At 41.2% G+C, this 18,088-nt stretch overlaps 1 protein-coding gene across 3 annotated transcripts; it reads left to right on the top strand.

Moving 5' to 3' along the window:
- The first annotated feature begins 1,356 nt into the window (after window positions 1-1,356).
- On the top strand, window positions 1,357-17,385 carry cog7 (component of oligomeric golgi complex 7). 3 transcript variants are annotated; one of them, XM_080455093.1, is made up of 18 exons: window positions 1,357-1,674; window positions 2,232-2,405; window positions 3,172-3,320; window positions 4,921-5,037; window positions 5,442-5,610; window positions 6,232-6,314; window positions 6,499-6,621; window positions 7,310-7,508; window positions 8,408-8,535; window positions 10,010-10,164; window positions 11,179-11,295; window positions 11,799-11,864; window positions 12,051-12,237; window positions 13,389-13,529; window positions 13,730-13,813; window positions 14,774-14,888; window positions 15,241-15,384; window positions 16,094-17,385. In XM_080455093.1, the coding sequence occupies exons 2-18, from the start codon at window positions 2,234-2,236 to the stop codon at window positions 16,258-16,260; spliced, it is 2,316 nt and encodes a 771-aa protein (XP_080311219.1). In that variant the 5' UTR covers window positions 1,357-1,674; window positions 2,232-2,233; the 3' UTR covers window positions 16,261-17,385. The 3 variants fall into 3 exon arrangements, with proteins under 3 accessions (XP_080311219.1, XP_080311217.1, XP_080311218.1); XM_080455091.1 differs by having other exon boundaries at window positions 1,536-1,674; window positions 2,219-2,405; XM_080455092.1 differs by having other exon boundaries at window positions 1,555-1,684.
- The last annotated feature ends 703 nt before the right edge of the window (window positions 17,386-18,088 follow it).

Raw genomic sequence — 18,088 nt, 5'->3', positions numbered from 1 at the left:
TTCGTGGCCGGAAGAGTGGGCTTTTTCCAAAATGTAAAACAAAGAATACATTTATTATAAATAATAATTTTAGGAATACTTCTTCCACCACTGGTCATTATCAGTGTCCTGTTATGTACTGCTACTGTCTACGAATACCTCAAGAGTTATAATATATATATATATATTATAACTCTATGGCCAGCCCCCATTGCACAGAAAGACAATTAAGTGCAGGGATGGATATCACTGACCCATTATCAACCTATTTTATACTTTGTCATAAAGTGTCGCCTGGCAAAAACAGATGATATATAAGCTCACAATACGTTGTGGGCTTGCAGATCTGCTATTTTAGAAGCAGTTCTTTGCATATGAAATGCCCAAAATAGGGACACAAGGTTGAAAAGTGGTCAACAGTGATTGGATCTCTTAATTGGGTGTTTTCTTTTTCTTTTTTCTTTTAAGCCTCTACTTTTAAGCCTTGAGACAATTCAGACACGGTTAAGACTAGTCAAGCTGTAGCTCAAAAGATATCCCAGCAGACAACCACATTATCATTCATATTCTAAATCAGAACATGGATGTCAGTACCTCAGGGCCTGTGAATGCAGCCTTCCTTCTAGGTCACAAAGGAAGAGCCAATGATCACATGAACCCTTGCAAAGTGGCCGCTAGAGGGAAGCAGACTTCAGTTTTTTCTATTGCAGTTGGTTTCTGCACGGAAATGTGTATGTGTGACACGCTACAATCTTTCCAAAAATAGATCACTTATATTGTATTCTCTCGGTTGTTGTTGCTGGCCAGTCTTTGTTGTTTGCACACATCAGCAAGCTTGTCGAAATGATAAGGAAAATATATTTGTATTTTCGTCAGAGTCAACGTGCTGTCATCATGGCTGTCATGGTATTTTCGCAGCATTTGTTTCCAGCGGACGGTAAATAGAAGGCACAAACAGGAACTAGGGTTGCCATGTCGGCTTATTCTAAGCGAATTTGGGCTTCCTTTCTGTAAAGGTGCTTGTAAAAATTGGTAGTTGCGAGTTGAGGTTTGTTTGGCTTGTTTCTAAAGTGAAGTCGCTTATTGCTTTCAATTTTTTGTTATTATTATTATTATTATTATTATTATTATTATTTGTAATTATTTAAACCAGTGGTTCTCAAATATTTTCATGAAAATGTTTTGTGCCAGGGAGCATTTGTTTTGTTAGAATGTTTAAAAAAAACATCAAAATATTCCACATTTTATTGCAAGAGTTTTTGAAAACAGCCCATAAAGTGCTCATACAGATGTAGTTGCTTATTTTGAGCTCGTTTTCCTAGACCCCGGTTGCTTATTTCCCTCGCAGAATCTGGCAACAACACACAAACAGGAACTTGCTGTCAGAACTGCTGCCACTGAAATTTCATCAACAACAGAAAACTGAAAGAATCTCTTTAATTCTCTTTATCTTCTTGCATGCAACTCTGGCAACTCTGGCGGAGGCAGTCGCTCTGTTAGAAATATACCTGGTGGTGATGATCATCTCATTCTCCTGGGCGATCTACTTCATATTCGTCTCCAAGCCTGTGTTGGGGAAGAACTAGCCTTGTGTTTAGCTAACCTAATGACTGGGACTAATAGAGCCTTCAGACAGACTCTACTGTCTAGAAGGAGGAGGAGGACGTGAAGGCAGACCCAGCACTGGTGGAAAAAGTACTCACATGTTTTGCTTGATTGATTGATTGATTGAAATACTTTATTTAGAAAGACATGGAAACAGTACATGGAAGTACAGTTCACAATACAAGGTCCACTAAACTGGATCGCCCCTAAAAGCACAATGGCTTTAGTAAATGTATCAATACTCTTGTTACAAGTAAAAAGTGTGGAATTCGAAATGAGTAAAAAGTACAAAAGTGTTGGCATCAGAATGTACTTAAAGTACCAAAAGTAGTGCACTAAAATGTTTGAAAATAGCAGATCTACAAGCTCATGAGCTTGTAGATCGACTATTCTCAAATAGCCTATGGTATAAAATAGGGCCAAAGTGGTATGTTTTGTAATGTATATCTGCAAAGTAACTAGTTGCTAGTTTTCAAATAATTGTAGTGGAGTAAAAGGTACAATATTTGCCTCTGAGATGTAGTGGAGTAGAAGTAAAAGTACAGAACATTGTTTGTAAATACTCCAGTCAAGTAAAAAGATACCTCAAAATTGTACTTGTAAGTACAGTACTTGAGTAAATGTACTGTTGCAGCCTACACCTACAGGGATGGATTTCTCCAAGTTCCTGGACGCTGACTTTGAGGTGAAGGACTGGGTGAATGGAGCCTTCAGGGTGGTGCAGAAGGATGCTCCAGGCTCAGGGAAGGCTGACACACACGCTGCCACGCTGGTCATGAAGCTGCAGCTCTTCATCCAGGAAGTCAACAATGCCATCGAGGGTAAGTTTGGTGTTGATTGAATACTTTATTAACAGTTTGCAAAATACCACAGTGGTACGTTATTACAATGATTGCTAAAAGGATAACACAAGGCCTGGGCAGTAGCGTGGCGTTCCAGGCACCATAGGCTGCAATGCCAGCCTGACAGCATGTCGCGGGTTCGACTCCCGTTCCCGACGACCTTTGCTCCGCGTCACCCCCCCCCATCTCTCCCCATTTCCTGTCAGCCTACTTTCCCTATCCCTCTCTAAATAAAGGCATAAAACGTCCCCAAAAAATCAAAAGAAAAAAGGATTGTTTCCATTGTGTAACCCTGTGTATATGGTGTTCATGCTGTCTCCAACCTGTCAACCTCTCTCTGTTCTGTCTCTGTTCAGCCTATAGATTACTGCTGCCAATTAAATTCTCGCCAGAACAGACTACATGTTATGGAAAATTATACTCAATTCCTCGCTGTGATCTTTTTTTGGTTTCTAGTTTTTGCCTTTTCAAGCCAAGATAAATGCAAAATAGAGGCTCATTGTTCTTGTGTAAGAAGGATCTGTAAGGTGTAGCCTTGGATCAAGGCTATCGTTGATGTACTTTATCAAGTCTGACTTTAACTTTCGTATGATGATTCCTATGATTTGCAAATGTCAGAATCGATAAAATACATCTATGATAGTCTTGAGCCAAGGATCTGTGAGGTGAAGAGTCTGAAGACAGAATGGCACGTACTTTTCTTGCCTGTGATATACTAACGAACGAATGCATTTCCTCCGTATAGAGAGCAGTAACCAGGCCCTTCAGAATATGCCCAGGGTGCTGCGAGATGTGGAGGCTCTGAAACAGGAGGCCTCCTTCCTCAAGGAGCAAATGGTCCTGGTCAAGGAGGACATCAGGAAGTTTGAGCAGGATACGGTGCAGTCCATGCAGGTTTGTAATTGTTATGACTAAGTTGTCTATCTATCTATCTATCTATCTATCTATCTATCTATCTATCTATCTATCTATCGGCATGAGAAAACATACGTTTACATTGCCAATTTAAGCAAAAGTGGAACAAAACAATCAAGACTAATTTAAATGGGAATACATTAATGTGTAAACAGAGCTGTGCCTACAGAGCTGTGTAAGAAATATAGTTAAACATGCATAAAGGAAAGGTTAGCTTGGTATTAACTTGGTATCTATCCATCTATCCATCCATCCATCTATTGTGTGTGTGTGTCATCCTGTCATAAACTAGGTTGCCATGGTTTTTCACCCACTTGTGTGTCAGCACCATGGCTTTACTAGCACCAAGGCAGTACTACTCTCTGCGTTATTGTGCCCTTATGTAGGCCTACCTTCTTTTATATAAAGTGTTAAATTAACTCTTTCAGTGCCAAGAGTATTTTCATAAAGTACTCCCAAACTGCCAGGAATTTGCGTTTTTTTTTATTTTTAAATTTTGTAATTTTTCATTCAAATAAATGATCTGATTGGGGTTTTAAACCCATAATACAGTTCTACCAGTAGAGAGCAACAAATCGACACATTGATGATCTCGCTGGCTCACTCGCCCCCTCCCAAACAGGCTCACGTCATATCCGGTCAGAACCGGATGTTGACATTTTTGACAATCGTTGATCGCGCTAAATTACGATGTGATACACGACTACGATGACTGATCGTCACCCAGACCAAAGAGAGTAGACGTGGACCTCTCCGTTTGTTTTTTATAACGTGTGAAAAACCGTGACTTTCCCTATTCTGGCCGAAAATCACCGGAGAAAAACAACGTGACCCGGAAATGAAATTTTTTTTTTACATCCGGCTCCGGGTGAGTCTGATGTAGTCAGGAAGCGAAAGTGATCATGAAAAATACACAGAATAGCGCGACCACAGTCAAAAGTAAAAACTCGGGATTTCTCGTGCTGGCACTGAGGGTACTCGGGAAAAACTCGGGATATGTCGGGGCGTGGCACTGAGAGAGTTAACACCATGTGATGAAGCAAATAAGCAATCTCCCAACACTCATCACATTTCACACTCTGCACTCCTCCCAGCCCTGTAAGGTCTCATTGTTTTCAGTTCACATGACAATGGTCAAAAACGAATGCCCAACCTCACAGTAAGCAGACTTTATCACAGCACCATGGACCTCCAGAGAACTGCAAAAAGTTTAATTTTTTTACATGAGTGTATGCCTCGTACATCAGCATGCACATTAACCCATTAAAACCAGGAAAGCATCTGTGTAATTTTTGGATTTTTACGTATTTTTGAGCAATTTGGAAAAATCTTGAAAGTGTGAGAACTACTGATTTAGAGGGCTCAAGTCTTAATGGGTTAAACACCGCATTAGTAACTAAATGCAAGGCAGAGCAGTATCCAAATTATATGAACAATACAACTGTTTTGTCCAAGTTTGTTTTGTCAAACTTGTTATATTACTCAATATAAACCTGATTGGTGTAGTGGATGACCATAATCACACTTTTTTTCTTTTAGGTTTTAATTCTATTATGTCTGTGTGGTTTGTATCCAACAGGTCTTGGTGGAGATCGATCAGGTGAAATCCCGCATGCAGGAGGCCGCCGAGGCACTGCAGGAGGCCGACAAATGGACCACGCTCAGTGCAGACATTGAGGAGACCTTCAAAACTCAGGTGACAAAAGCAAATGGAGATGTCATTTTCTTGCAGAGACTGCCAACTTATGGCGACCGGTTTAAACCGTTGTCTTTAGTTCCTAATTCCTGCCAAACTTAGTATTATTTTCTAGATCACATGACTGTTGAGGAAACGTGTGACTTTATGAGTTTGCCTAGAATAGAACCTTAACTATAGGGTTGAGAGGGTAGTTCAGAAATGTACCATATTCACATGGAAGCTATCTTTCTGTGGGGTTTCCCATTCACCAAGTATGATGAAAGCAAGATGGATACCAACCAAGCTCAATTAACTGTATTTGGTAATTAACCATATTGGTAATGAATACTTGCCACCCAGTGACTATACTATGACAATGTTCTATGAACGCTAACAGTGAATCTTCTCCCACCCTGCACTAGGACTTTGCGGTGATCTCGTCGAAGCTGACCAGTATGCAGAACAGCCTGGCCATGCTGGTGGACACGCCGGACTACTCGGAGAAGTGTGTCCACTTGGAGGCTCTGAAGAACCGGTTAGAAGCCATGGCCAGCCCCCAGATAGTATCAACCTTCAACTCCATGTCTATGGGTAAGAACCACAAGTGGAACACGCCTTTGTGCCCCTAACGCACAGAACCGACAGGACGCACGAGCATAAGAGCACGAACGATGCTTTTCTTCCGCTCCATGATAATGGCGGTAGCCGTTCTCACTGACAGACATTCCGCTCAGGGCGGGAAAAAAAACGCATGTCCGCACCTTGTATTCTCATAAAATATACATTGTGTATGGTATTGTTTTATTTTTCTCTTTTTGATTTGTGCATGAGTGGGTCAAAGGTTTTATTTTTCTGGAATGTCTGTACAAGAATTGTGGTGGCAAAAAAAAAAAAATATCAATAAAAATCATAAGATAAAAAATAAAATAAATACATTGTATATAGTTTGGTTTGGCTGTGATCATTGCCGAGAACAGTCGCATGCGCAATAACACTTTTTTTGGTGGGTTCTGTGTGTTAAGTGGCTGTAATATTCGCAGGGTGGCTATTTTGCTCTTATATCATGCTCAGTGTTTCCCATCCCAAGTATGACTTGAGAGCAAATTGATCACTGTGTGAATATGATAAATTTAACATTCACATTTTTGTTCATCACTGTTCTAACTGACGGGGAATATGTCGGCTAAACAACATGTTCCTGTTTCCTTGCAGACCAAGCAAAGCTATTTGTTAAAGTCTTCACAGAGATAGACCGAATGCCTCAGCTCCTTGCCTACTATTACAAGTGTCATAAGGTATGGAAGAGACGTCAATGCATGCAATTCGTATGACAATTACTCGTCAACTTACATTTTGTAATCGTGACAGCCTTAGTCTAAATGTGTGTGTGTGTGTGTGTGTGTGTGTGTGTGTGTGTGTGTGTGTGTGTGTGTGTGTGTGTGTGTGTGTGTGTGTGTGTGTGTGTGTGTGTGTGTCCAGGGTCAGTTGGTGAGCCTGTGGCAGGACCTCGCCCAGAGTGAGCTGAGTGTGAACCAGCAGCTCTCTGAGTTCTACGACACCCTGCTCTCCACTTGGCACTCTCAGCTGCAGTGGAGCAGTCAGGTACTGTGATGACATGAATACATTTACTTTCTTTACAATATGACCAATACTATCCATGATGAGCAAGATCCTGGTGTGTTTTGATTGATTGATTGAATATTTTATTAGACAGAAATATAAAACAGCATGAGTTTAGTCAAACACTTTGTCTAAAAGGATAACACCCAAAAAGTCCTTGCGGTCTTGTTTCCATTGGGGTCCTAGGTATTCAATTCATCAACATAAAGAAAATATCACCAACCATTCAATATTATCACAAATATCAAACACTATATGTACAGAGTAGGGGAAAAAAATAAGAAAAAAAGGGGGGTATAGGTGGTCGCCTGTCTAAGGAAGAAGGGAGATGTGGTGTGTTTTGTAGCCAATTATGCCAACCATTATTCAAAATGGAAAATCTAGGTTAGTGTATTAAGAATCAAGAGGATTTTTTTGTCACTCACTCAATACTTGTTGTCGTGGCATGTACTCCAATATTGTGCCTACACTAGTAATACACAAGCAATACAACTATATGCACAAGATAATAATAGACATACTGTATTGAATTAAAAAGAAAGAAAAATAGTGTCATAACTGCTCTGTTCATCTTCTCTATTACATGCTTGTATTGCATGCTTATTTTCTCTGCACACCAACAGTATTTCTCATGCGTACATGCTCATGCCCCCCTATAACCCCCCGTCAGGTGTTCAAGAATCCGTACGAGGTGGTGACCGTTCTGCTGATCCAGACGTTGGGGGCCACGGTGCCCTCCATCCCCCTGTGTCTGGGCACGGCCATGGAGCACGCCGCCCAGGAGGAGCGCCTCGACACGCTGCTGGAGCTCTACCACACCACCGCTGCCTTCGGACACAGCCTGGAGGCCGCCATGCTGCCACACCTGGGTCTGTCCACTGTCATAACGCACAAGCACTCGTGTGAATAATAGCCAAATGGACGATACTTCTTTAGATCAGTGGTTCTCAACCTTTTCAGGCCACGACCCCCAAAATAATCATGTTTTAACTGGGGACCCCCCAAAATAATCATATTTTAACTGGGAACCCCCCAACCCTGATAAGCTCTTGGAATGTAGGAGTTGAAGGCATTACATTTTCAGTTCCACAGATAAATATTTTGAAAATAGCCGATCTACAAGGCGTTGTGAGCTTGTAGATTGGCTGTTTTCACAAATACCCAAACACCCTCTTTCTTATATTATTTGACAATTTGGCCAATGTTTCACCAGTTTTTATAGTATAGTTTTTTGATTACTTTTGATGCAGTAAGGTCTTTTTTTATTAAATTTCTTTTAGGTATTAAAAACTGTCATCTGAGGACCCCCCAAAATCATGTGGGGACCCCCCCTGGGGGTCCCTACCCACAGGTTTAGAACCACTGCTTTAGATAAGCATCGGCAGCCAACCCTGTATATGCCGATGCGCAAGACCTACATATAATAGGCACAATTCAATACAAACCCATGCATGACATACTGTTCTGTATGATTATTTATTAGATACAGTTGTGTATATAAAGTGTCATGTGGATAACGGATGAAAGGTTGCAGGAATAATATTAACTTGAAAGGAAGAAAATTCTTCTCTTTGTGGGAGCTTTGCATAAGCTTCATGGAAGTTATGTAAAATAGAAGAACAGAACGCTGGTTACTGAAGGCAGAAGAATGACCGATAGCTTTAGCTTATTTCAGGGCGTAGATCCATTGTCAAGAAATTTTCCCCTCTACACCAAATGTCTTTTTTGTAAAGTATAATTATTCCACATCCTTCCGCACTGTGTCCAGGTGAAAACAACTTGTTGAAGGTGAACGAGCTGGTCAATGCTCTGTACGACCCCTACAAACCCTATCAGCTTCAGTATGGAGACCTGGAGGAAGCACACCTCCTCATCCAGATCAGTGCTGTACCTCTGGTTAGACACTACACACACACACACGCACACGCACACGCACACGCACGCGCACACACACACACACACACACACACACAGACACAGACACAGACACAGACACACACACACACGTGCACATGCATACTGTATGCCAGTGGTGTAAAGTAACTATGTACATTTACTCAAATACTGTACTTAAAGGGTAAGACCACTTTGGTAGAGGTTTGGGTTATGTAGTTACCTTGCCATGATGTAACTCCAAAGGTGGGTAAGAAATCAAAAATAATTGCTCCATTGATTAGAAATTGATAATTCAAAAATATGCTCCTCATTGACTTACATTGTATGGTAAAACAGCTCTCAAAGTCACTATTTTAGCACATAAATGAACACAAACAAAGCTGATTCAGACAATATAGAGCATCACCAAACCCAGTACTGTTTGTTTTTTGAATAAAAATGTCAACTTCCTGTTGATTTTACTATTTGAAGATCTGGATCCGGATCCGCGGATCCAGTCCAGGTTTTCTACTTATTAAAAATGGCAAAATCAACAGGAAGTTGACATTTTTATTTAAAAAAAAAACAGTACTGGGTTTGGTGATGTTCTATATTGTCTGAATCAACTTTGTTTGCGTTCGTTTACGTGCTAAAATAGTGACTTTGAGAGCTGTTTTACCATACAATGTAAGTCAATGGGGAGCATATTTTGAATTATAAATTTCTAATCAATGGAGCAATTATTTTTTATTTCTTGCCCACCTTTGGAGTTACGTCATGGCAAGGTAACTGCACAACCCAAACCTCTACCAAAGTGGTCTAGCCCTTTAAGTAAAATTTTGAGGTATTTGTACTTTACTGGAGTATTTCCAATTTTCAATACTTTTACTTCTACTCCACTACAACTCAGAGGCAAATATTGTACTTTTACTCCACTACAATTATTTGAAAACTTTAGTTGCTTTGCAGATATAAATTATGATATTATAAAACATACATTAACCACTTTAGCCATATTTTATATATAGGCTATTTGAAAATAGCCGATCTACAAGCTCACATCGCGACGCATTGTGACACATTGTGAGCTTGTAGATCCGCTATTTTCAAACATTTTAGTACTTTTACTTTTGGTTCTTTAAGTATATTTTGATGCCAATACATTTGTACTTTTACTCAAGTAACATTTTGAACACAGGCCTTTTACTTGTGACACAGACATTTTTTATAATGTGGTATTGCTACTTTTACTTAAGTAAAAAATGACAGTACTTTTTCCACCACTGCTGTATGTGCATTTTTACGTTATACAAATTATTCATTACATTGACAAACGTACACAAATGTAAGTGCGTGTGTGTACATGCACGTGTTTTATGTTTGCATACTGTATACACAAACACACCCACACAAGAACACATGTGCGTGTTTACACAAAACTAAAAGCTAATACAGTTAAAACCTTGTCTCTCTCTCTCTCTCTCGTCTCATCCAGGAGCACGGGGAGGTGATAGATTGCGTAGAGGAGTTGAGCCACTCAGTAGGCAAATTGTTTGGCCTGGCGAGCGCTGCTGTGGAACGCTGTGTCAAGCTGACTGATGGACTGGCCGTGTGTGGCCTCCTTAAGGCTCTCAAAGCCCTCTTCACAAAGTAAACACAATGCTTCATTCACGGTCATGGGTCATGCTCTTAAGTGTAGTTGGATAATTATGTCCTGACATGAAGCTGCTGTGGAACGTTCTTTATCCTCTCTGCTTTGTGATCGGCCCAGAGGAAGATGATCAGAACAAGGGGTTTCATTCCAAATGTTATATATTGACTGGAATTATTATTATTATATTATAAAGCAATAAGCCACAAGAGGCCGGGGTTTACAGTGGATTTTAGAACAAAGAGTCTTAGTGAAGCACAACGCGGAGTGGAGTGGTTCTGACCTTTTAACATTTCTGAAATCACAGTAGCTTATTGCTGTGCTAAAATGGTTACCAAATATGGCAACATGAAAATCATAAACTTATAACAAATAAACACACAGAAAAATAGTACCTGCGACTGCCTTGACAAACAAGGAAGTTGCTGTGCAGATACATGGAAGGTACAGACACAGTATCTGCCTTGTTTTAAAGTGATATAACATAAATAATGCAATTGTTATAAAACCTTACAAACCTTACACATACACCGGACACAAAGGAGCTCTCCTCTTACCTTGACATAGGAAAAACTAAATTGCGACCGGTAATGTATCCATGGAACATTACAGTGAAGATAAGATAAGATAGTGAAGGCATTAGTGCAGTGATACTGATGCATGTGGTCAAGTTTTTATTGGGTATTTTACTATGGAACTCACCCAATTAAATCAGAATAATTTGTTTTAATAATTTGATTGTTTTAAGATAATTACTTCAACTGTTCATTGTTTAAAACAGAAAAAAATAAACAGAATGTTAGTACATTTCGCAAGGCAGCGATTCACTTTGATATTAATATTTTATAGTGAATTCTAATTTCATGCCAGCAGCAGTAATCTTTTCAGTGCAGGCGTCAGTGATGTTTTAAAACTGGACCGTTACAGTATGTACTGCATCATGTCACAGCTTTGGTATAGTGGCTTTTTGACTTGAATCCAGTCTGAGAGAGTTGTGCTTGCCGTGTTTCCAGGTATGTGTCAGACTTCTCTACAACGCTGGGGTCCATCAGGAAAAAGTGTAAACTGGAAGAAACCCCAAATTCCTCCGTTTTCCAGGAGGACTGGACGGCTTTCCAGAACTCTGTCAGGTGGGCGTAGGAGAGGTCGAGATGGTTTCAGGATTCTGTTGTTGCTCGGAGACCCATGTGAAAACCCATGTCACCATTCTGTCAGCTAATAGTAATTACCCATTTTGGGCAGGAACCCCTTTTTGTAACTATACCTTTCAGGACGGGAACCCCTTTTGGGGTTGCTGTTGCTATGTACAGTATATACTGTAGCAATATACATTTTTTGTAATTATTGAATAAATATTTGTTTTCTGGAAGAAAAAAAAAAGGGATTTGGAAGGTGTTTTTAGAATCGGTCTCAGGTCCAAATGGGATAAATAAAACATCTTGTGGACATTTTTTTAGGCTTATCAACTTACGCTTGAAACCCACCCCCCAAAAAAGCGGTGTCTGTGTGCTTGTCTTGCGCACCCTGTGGGTTTCAAGCGTTAGATAGCTAACTAACAGCTGTTTCTCTGATAGTGTCTCTGTTGGAAATGTCTAAGTAACATACAGTAAATGTTTCACATTGTCCTCGACAGGATCATCGCCACTTGTGGAGAGTTACTGAGACAGTGTGGAGCCTTTGAGCAGCAGCTGTCAAACAAGTACGAGAAACGATTCCACCCTCATTATCTGTGTCAGGCGTCAGATGGAATATCATTTATCCTTTACAAACCTGTTGTTGACATCTCTGAAACTGATAAAAACCTAACTAGTGTCACCGAAGCACATTCTCAGATTGAAATGACTATGTTTACCCCCCAAATATAAATCAACATTCCTTCCCATAGGATCCTGGGAACAGCAGGCAAATACCTATCGGATTCATACAGCCCGCGGAGCCTGGCCGGCATCCAGGAGGCCAGCTCCACGGAGCGGAAGAATGCCATTAAGAACCCTTGGCAGGAGTACAACTACCTCCAGAGGGGCAACATGGCTGAATACAACAGCTTGATGGAGGTGCTCTACTCCTTAAAGGTATGGAGTCACGATAATATGTTAAGTATTCATCCAAAACAACATAATGCAATTAATGGAGCCACCCACAATATTTTAAGTATTCATCCAAAACAACACAATACAAATTGACACGTACACAGCAGATGATTGCTGCCTGGCATGATGGTTAATGGCGTTAATGGTTACAGTTGTGAGTCATCTGAGCGCCTTTGCTTGAAAAATGTTTAATAATCAGAATCAGCTTTATCGTCACATCACAGGTTTACAGAAGTAAAGAAGTGGGTGAAATTCGTTTTCGTGCATAGTTCCCATCGTATCGTTATTTCGTATCGTATCGTTAGTTCCCATCGTATCGTATCGTATCGTTATAAGTGGGAAAGGAGATCAAACAAGAGAACAAAAACAAACAAACAAGTTATCTACATATTTACACAAGTATCTGAGATAGGATAGAAAGGTGTGTGAGCATAGCTGCAGACATACTGTGCATGATATACTTATGGATGTTAGTTAAGGTGCTAGAAAAAAGACAAAGGTCAGTGCGTTGTACATGGGATTAAGGTGCAAAATGTCAGTGCGCGTCGACCGCATAATCCACATAAGGTAGACTGACACTGGTATAATCTGCCATGAGACAGGCATAAAACAGGATGGATCCACCTGTTTTATACACCCATCAAGGACAGGTTGTATTATGTATGCCCTTCATCCATCTGTCGATTAGCATTTCCTTGTCACCTCTCTGCCACCATCATTTGGGTCCAATTTGAAAGACATATCATTATGTGGGTTCAGTAACAACATAGCATAGCTACTGATACTGTAATGATATCAGTGTATTCTGTGACGTCATAACAACACTGTGACTGTGTGTATTTTGGTTCTGCATAGCACAGGCTAGTGTATGGAGTGTACAGTATACTGTTTGCATACTGTTTGCTAACATATTTCTTAATGCATTGGGCGGGATATTGTATTTTGATACCAATACGTTTGTACTTTTAATCATGTAAACATTTGAATACAGGTATTTTCCTTGTAACAGAGTACAAACTGTATCTCTATATTGTGGTATCGCTACTTTTTATTTCTCTTGGGAGTACTTCTTCCACCACTGGAGGGAGTAAAGAGAGAGCCATATGAACTGCTGACTTGCTTTGTTTCCTTAGGAGAAGGGTACAGGTAACTCCAGCCTGCTGGCGGAGCCCAGGGCAGCCCTGACCAGACTCAACCAACAGGCCAACCAGCTGGCCTTTGACTCCGTCTTCCTTCAGATCAAACACCAGCTCTGCCTAGTCTCTAAGATGGAGGTGAGAGCTTGTGTCGAGTTTCCAGGCTATATGATTTTGAAGCGCTTTCCAACGAGATTTGAGTGCATAGATGAGAGCATTTGATGTGTGTGCGTGTGCGTGTGCGTGTGCGTGTGCGTGTGCGTGTCTGTATATGTGTCCGCACTTTTATTTGAGTGTAGTGTCTAATTTCATCTTGTGTTGTCTTGACCATGTGCCAGAATCAAGAGGCAGGTGGTTTTGGGGAGGGCTACACAGAAGACCTGCCTACCTTCAGCCTGTCACCACAGGAGTACATCACAAATGTAAGTACTATTTATTAAATTCATTCATTATTAAATTCATCTATTCAATTAATTTAGTCCTCATCACAAATGATCTGAACCCAAACAGACAAACAAATTTACCCAGCAGTCAAAAACACATTTGTGCTTTCGGAGTCGGCTGATTGCTTGGCCCCCATAAGCGCTGCTTGCAGTGTTGTCGAGTACCGTGCCGTGGCAGCTTGCCATGTTCTCAAGAACACAGCCATACATCCGCCAAGGGTGAAGTCGGTCGGTTGAATGGGTTTCAAGATATGCGAAGGACAGTCACACACACAGTCACAGAGATTCTATGAATTTATAGATGGATAGACTAGTGCAGGCCCTTACCCGCGTGCTGGTTTTGGAGCACCACACCTTTTTGCATCATCTGTGTTGCATAATTTCTGCCATTTCACGTCATTTACGGGCGACGCCTGGCAACGTCCGGCATTCCCAGGTGACAAATTTGCACAGATTTTCAACTTTGCATTTTATTGTGGTGGTCTCTAGTTCCGGGGAACCCCTGATCTGACCAACATGAACAATGAACTTCCTTGGGGCATCAGCAATACGCTTGCCAAGTTGAAGATGATTGGTTAGGATATGCAAAGGAGAGACACACAGTCACACGCAGAGATTTGTGGAATTTATAAATGTAAGATGGATCAATGAATTCACATTTTGAATGTGAATGTCTATTAACATTATTCACGTTATTCAAGTTGTAAATGGCTCATACAAGAAGTCTTTACATCACGCACAACTAAACTGATTTGTTTACGAAAATGTATGTATGTGAGTGCTCACACAAGTGAACTAATTTAAAACCTAAGATGAACTCAAAAGGTTTGTTGATGGCTGTCATATGAGTAGAATGAACGTGATACCGTCGCTCCCAGACAAGCGGATGTATCGAGCTACCAGTACCTACAGTATGTGTCTCTGTCTTCTCCTCCTCAGATAGGACAGTACATAATGTCTCTGCCGCTCCACTTGGAGCCCTTTGTGACTCAAGAGGACCCGGCGCTGGAGTTGGCCCTGCATGCTGGAAAGCTGCCCTTCCCTCCTGAACAAGGTGACGAGCTGTCAGCCCCCGACTCTCCTCCCAGTCCGTCTGCTCTCCTCGCATGCTGCCGTCTGGGGCTTCTAGCCAGATAGATTCCTTCTGTTAATTACAGTCTCTTTTTTTTTGGTCTGCGTGCTTTCTTTTTCCCCCAGGGATTACTTTGTTTACTCTACGTTTTGCTTCTTACTTCCACGTTTCTCTCTCTCCCTCCCTCTTGTTTTTGCCTTCCGCATCAGTCCTTGTTTACATCCTCACATTGGTGACACTTGGTGCCCCGGGTACAGTACATCCTCCCGGCCTGGGCTGTGTCACGCTTTGACGCCACGGTTTTGACATCACCGCTGTCCTCCTCCCCTCTCAGGTGACGACCTTCCAGAGCTGGACAACACAGCTGACTATTGGCTGGGCTCCATCGCGCGGGCGACCATGCAGACGTACTGCGATGCCATCCTGCTCATCCCCGAGCTCAGCTCACACTCCACCAAACAGCTGGCCACCGATATAGGTAACTGGACCCCGCCTCTCACTGCAGACATCAGACATGACATTTATTGACACATTTCACCAGGTCAACACCATGCGGATCAGCAGCACCTGTACTTATAGATCCACATTGACGCATTTATGAGTGGTTATGAGGTAATAACTTCTCTTCATTGTGGAATAATCTTTTGTTAAGTTGTATAAGTCTTTGCTCCTGTTGTGAGTGACACACTGATGGAAAAATACCGCCAAGTGTTCCATCTAAGATATAGTGGCATTCAGAGTTGTGTTCGGAGGTGTTTATTTTTATAACAATAATGTTCAGTAATAACAGTTCCTAATGATATGCTCTCTGACGATTCATATGAAGTAGTCCATAAGTCATACCTCTTGACATTTTGCTTTTTTTATATAATTTTTTAAAACCACTTGAACCTTAGTGTTCCTGTTCCACGAGCTCAGAGCGTATCTCGTTGCGACGTGTTGTGAGCTTGTAGATCAGCTATTTTCGATGAAGAGATTTTGTGCAGAGAAGGAAAAAAGGAGGAGGCCGCGAAGTACGGAGCCTTGAGGGACCCTGGTTATAGGATTTAATTGGTTAAGAATGCAGAGTTGCACTTGAAGGAAGCATGAGCTCAGTTACATATCCAAATGCATATCATTTTGTGGGTCCTTGACATGGAAAAAGTTTGAGAACCACTTGCTGCAACCTAACTTGCTGCTCTCCACAGACTACCTGAGCAACGTGATGGACGCGCTGGGCCTGCAGCCGTCTCGCTCCCTGCAGCACATCCTCTCCCTGCTGAGAGCCAAGCCAGAGGACTACAGGCAGACGGCCAAGCTGCTGCCCCGCCGCCTAGCCTCCAGCATCGCCGCCCTCAGGGGCCTCGACCACTGACGGACATGGGCTCATTATAGGTGATGGGGAACACAGTGGTGGTTCTTAAAGTGGGGTCTGCGGACTCGACAGAGGTCCATGATGGCGGGGGGGTCACCACCACGGGGGTGCAACGGTTTGACGGGTCTCAGATTTTACTGGGAAGAGCCTCTCCAGTTAGCTCGGGTTAAAGGGATAGTTCACCCAAAAAAAATCATGGATTTTTTTTTTTTTTTGTTGACGCATTCCTAAGCCAATAATTTGATGAGCAGCGGACCGGTAGCTCTGCGAAGCGGTCCTACCGGAACCGCCGCCGGTCATCAAATGTATTGGCTTAGGCGACAAAAACAAAAAAATATCCATAAATTCAAGTCTCCATGGGGTGACTAATCGATAGAAACATTTTGGGGGTGAACTATCCCTTTAATGTTTCTGGGATGAGGTCAAAGTACTGTATTTGTATTTTGGTGTTCATGCCATGAAAACGTATAAGCCTTGTGGTAATGCTAGAATGGACAATTTGTCCAATTGTCCATTCACAGAGGAGAACATGCTTCTTGAATCTGCATCTTGTTTTTGCGTCATTTAAAAGCTGAGAAGTCACTCGTGCTTAAAAACAATTAAAGAAAAAGTCTGGGAATATGTAGTTAGATTTCAAATCTTCATTCCATGTCTCCATTTCAAGTAATTCAGGCATCATGAATTGGGTTTGTCTATCATTTTCTTTGGATTGCATACTGTTCTCTTCAAATGCACAGTAAAACCCTCACTGTATAATTGAACTCTTAAGAGTATAGGAATGGACCCAAGGCTTAAATTAACACTACATTTCCAAATGGTGTTTGGGTTGTTGTGTTATATATCCATCAACTAATTTAGAAAAAATGTTTAGGCATAAAGGTGATAGACTTGTTATAAATTGTCTCTGTGTTGTTGTTGTTTAAGGTTAACTTGACATAATGACTCCATTTGGTAATGCTTCCATGTGTTAACCTATAAAACTTGTGAGTGAAAGAGCTACTATACATAATTCTGTGCCATTGTCTTATTTTCTATTATTCTGCTGTCTATTTACTAGAAGAAATTAATGGTTGGATACATTTTCTATAATCATAATAAACTTAATAAACCTGTTTGTCTCCAAAACACCTGGGTGATGTTTTTCATGATTTGGATTTGTAGATTTCCACTCCGAAGGAATGAACGTGAGGTGCTTAATGCATAACAATCAGGGCTGCCAAGTGCCTACCCTCCTTGATTCTGCAAGAGTTTCCTTGATTTCAACCGCATCTCCCTGAGGACTCCTTGATTGTCATTTTTCCTTGATTTCTCCTTCATTTGGTATCAAACTCCAATTTATTTGTATTACTATTATGATAATATAATAATAAAAATAAATTGGCGAACGTTTGGAAAAGACAAAACATTATTTTAAAGCTACACCAAGCACTCAAAAATATCTGGCGCAAGGGGATCGAGTTGCATGTGACAGTCATTATGATAATAAGCTTGCATATCACTCTTATGAACTGGCAGGGGAATGTATGCAAAAATAAAAATGCTTTATTTTCCTCTTAACCACTTAAACCCCAGCATCGGTATTGTGAGGAAAGCTTTTGCTGAAAATAGCAGATGAGCTTGTCGATCTGCTATTTTCAGCGAAAGCTTTCCCCACAATAACAGAAAAGACACAAGTATTGAGCCCTGGGGGACTCTGGTTACCCATATGGGATTTAATATCAAAAATATCTGGCCGCAAGGGGATCTATAGTTGCATGAGACAGTCATGATGATAACTAAAGCCTGCATATCGCACTTGGAACTGGCAGGAGAATATATGCAAAAGATC

This window comes from Gymnoscopelus braueri (assembly GCF_963280865.1).
Source record: "Gymnoscopelus braueri genome assembly, chromosome: 17".
NCBI lineage: Eukaryota > Metazoa > Chordata > Actinopteri > Myctophiformes > Myctophidae > Gymnoscopelus > Gymnoscopelus braueri.
Note: the sequence above shows the minus strand (reverse complement) of the source record. Positions and strands in the feature narration are given on the sequence as shown.

Bases quoted from the DNA above. Each gene is read 5' to 3' on its own strand.
- cog7 (XM_080455093.1), top strand. From the start codon at position 2,234: ATGGATTTCTCCAAGTTCCTGGACGCTGACTTTGAGGTGAAGGACTGG. The intron at 7,509-8,407 runs GTCTGTCCACTG...CACTGTGTCCAG, and splicing joins CGCCATGCTGCCACACCTGG to GTGAAAACAACTTGTTGAAG. The intron at 11,865-12,050 runs GTACGAGAAACG...TCCTTCCCATAG, and splicing joins GAGCAGCAGCTGTCAAACAA to GATCCTGGGAACAGCAGGCA.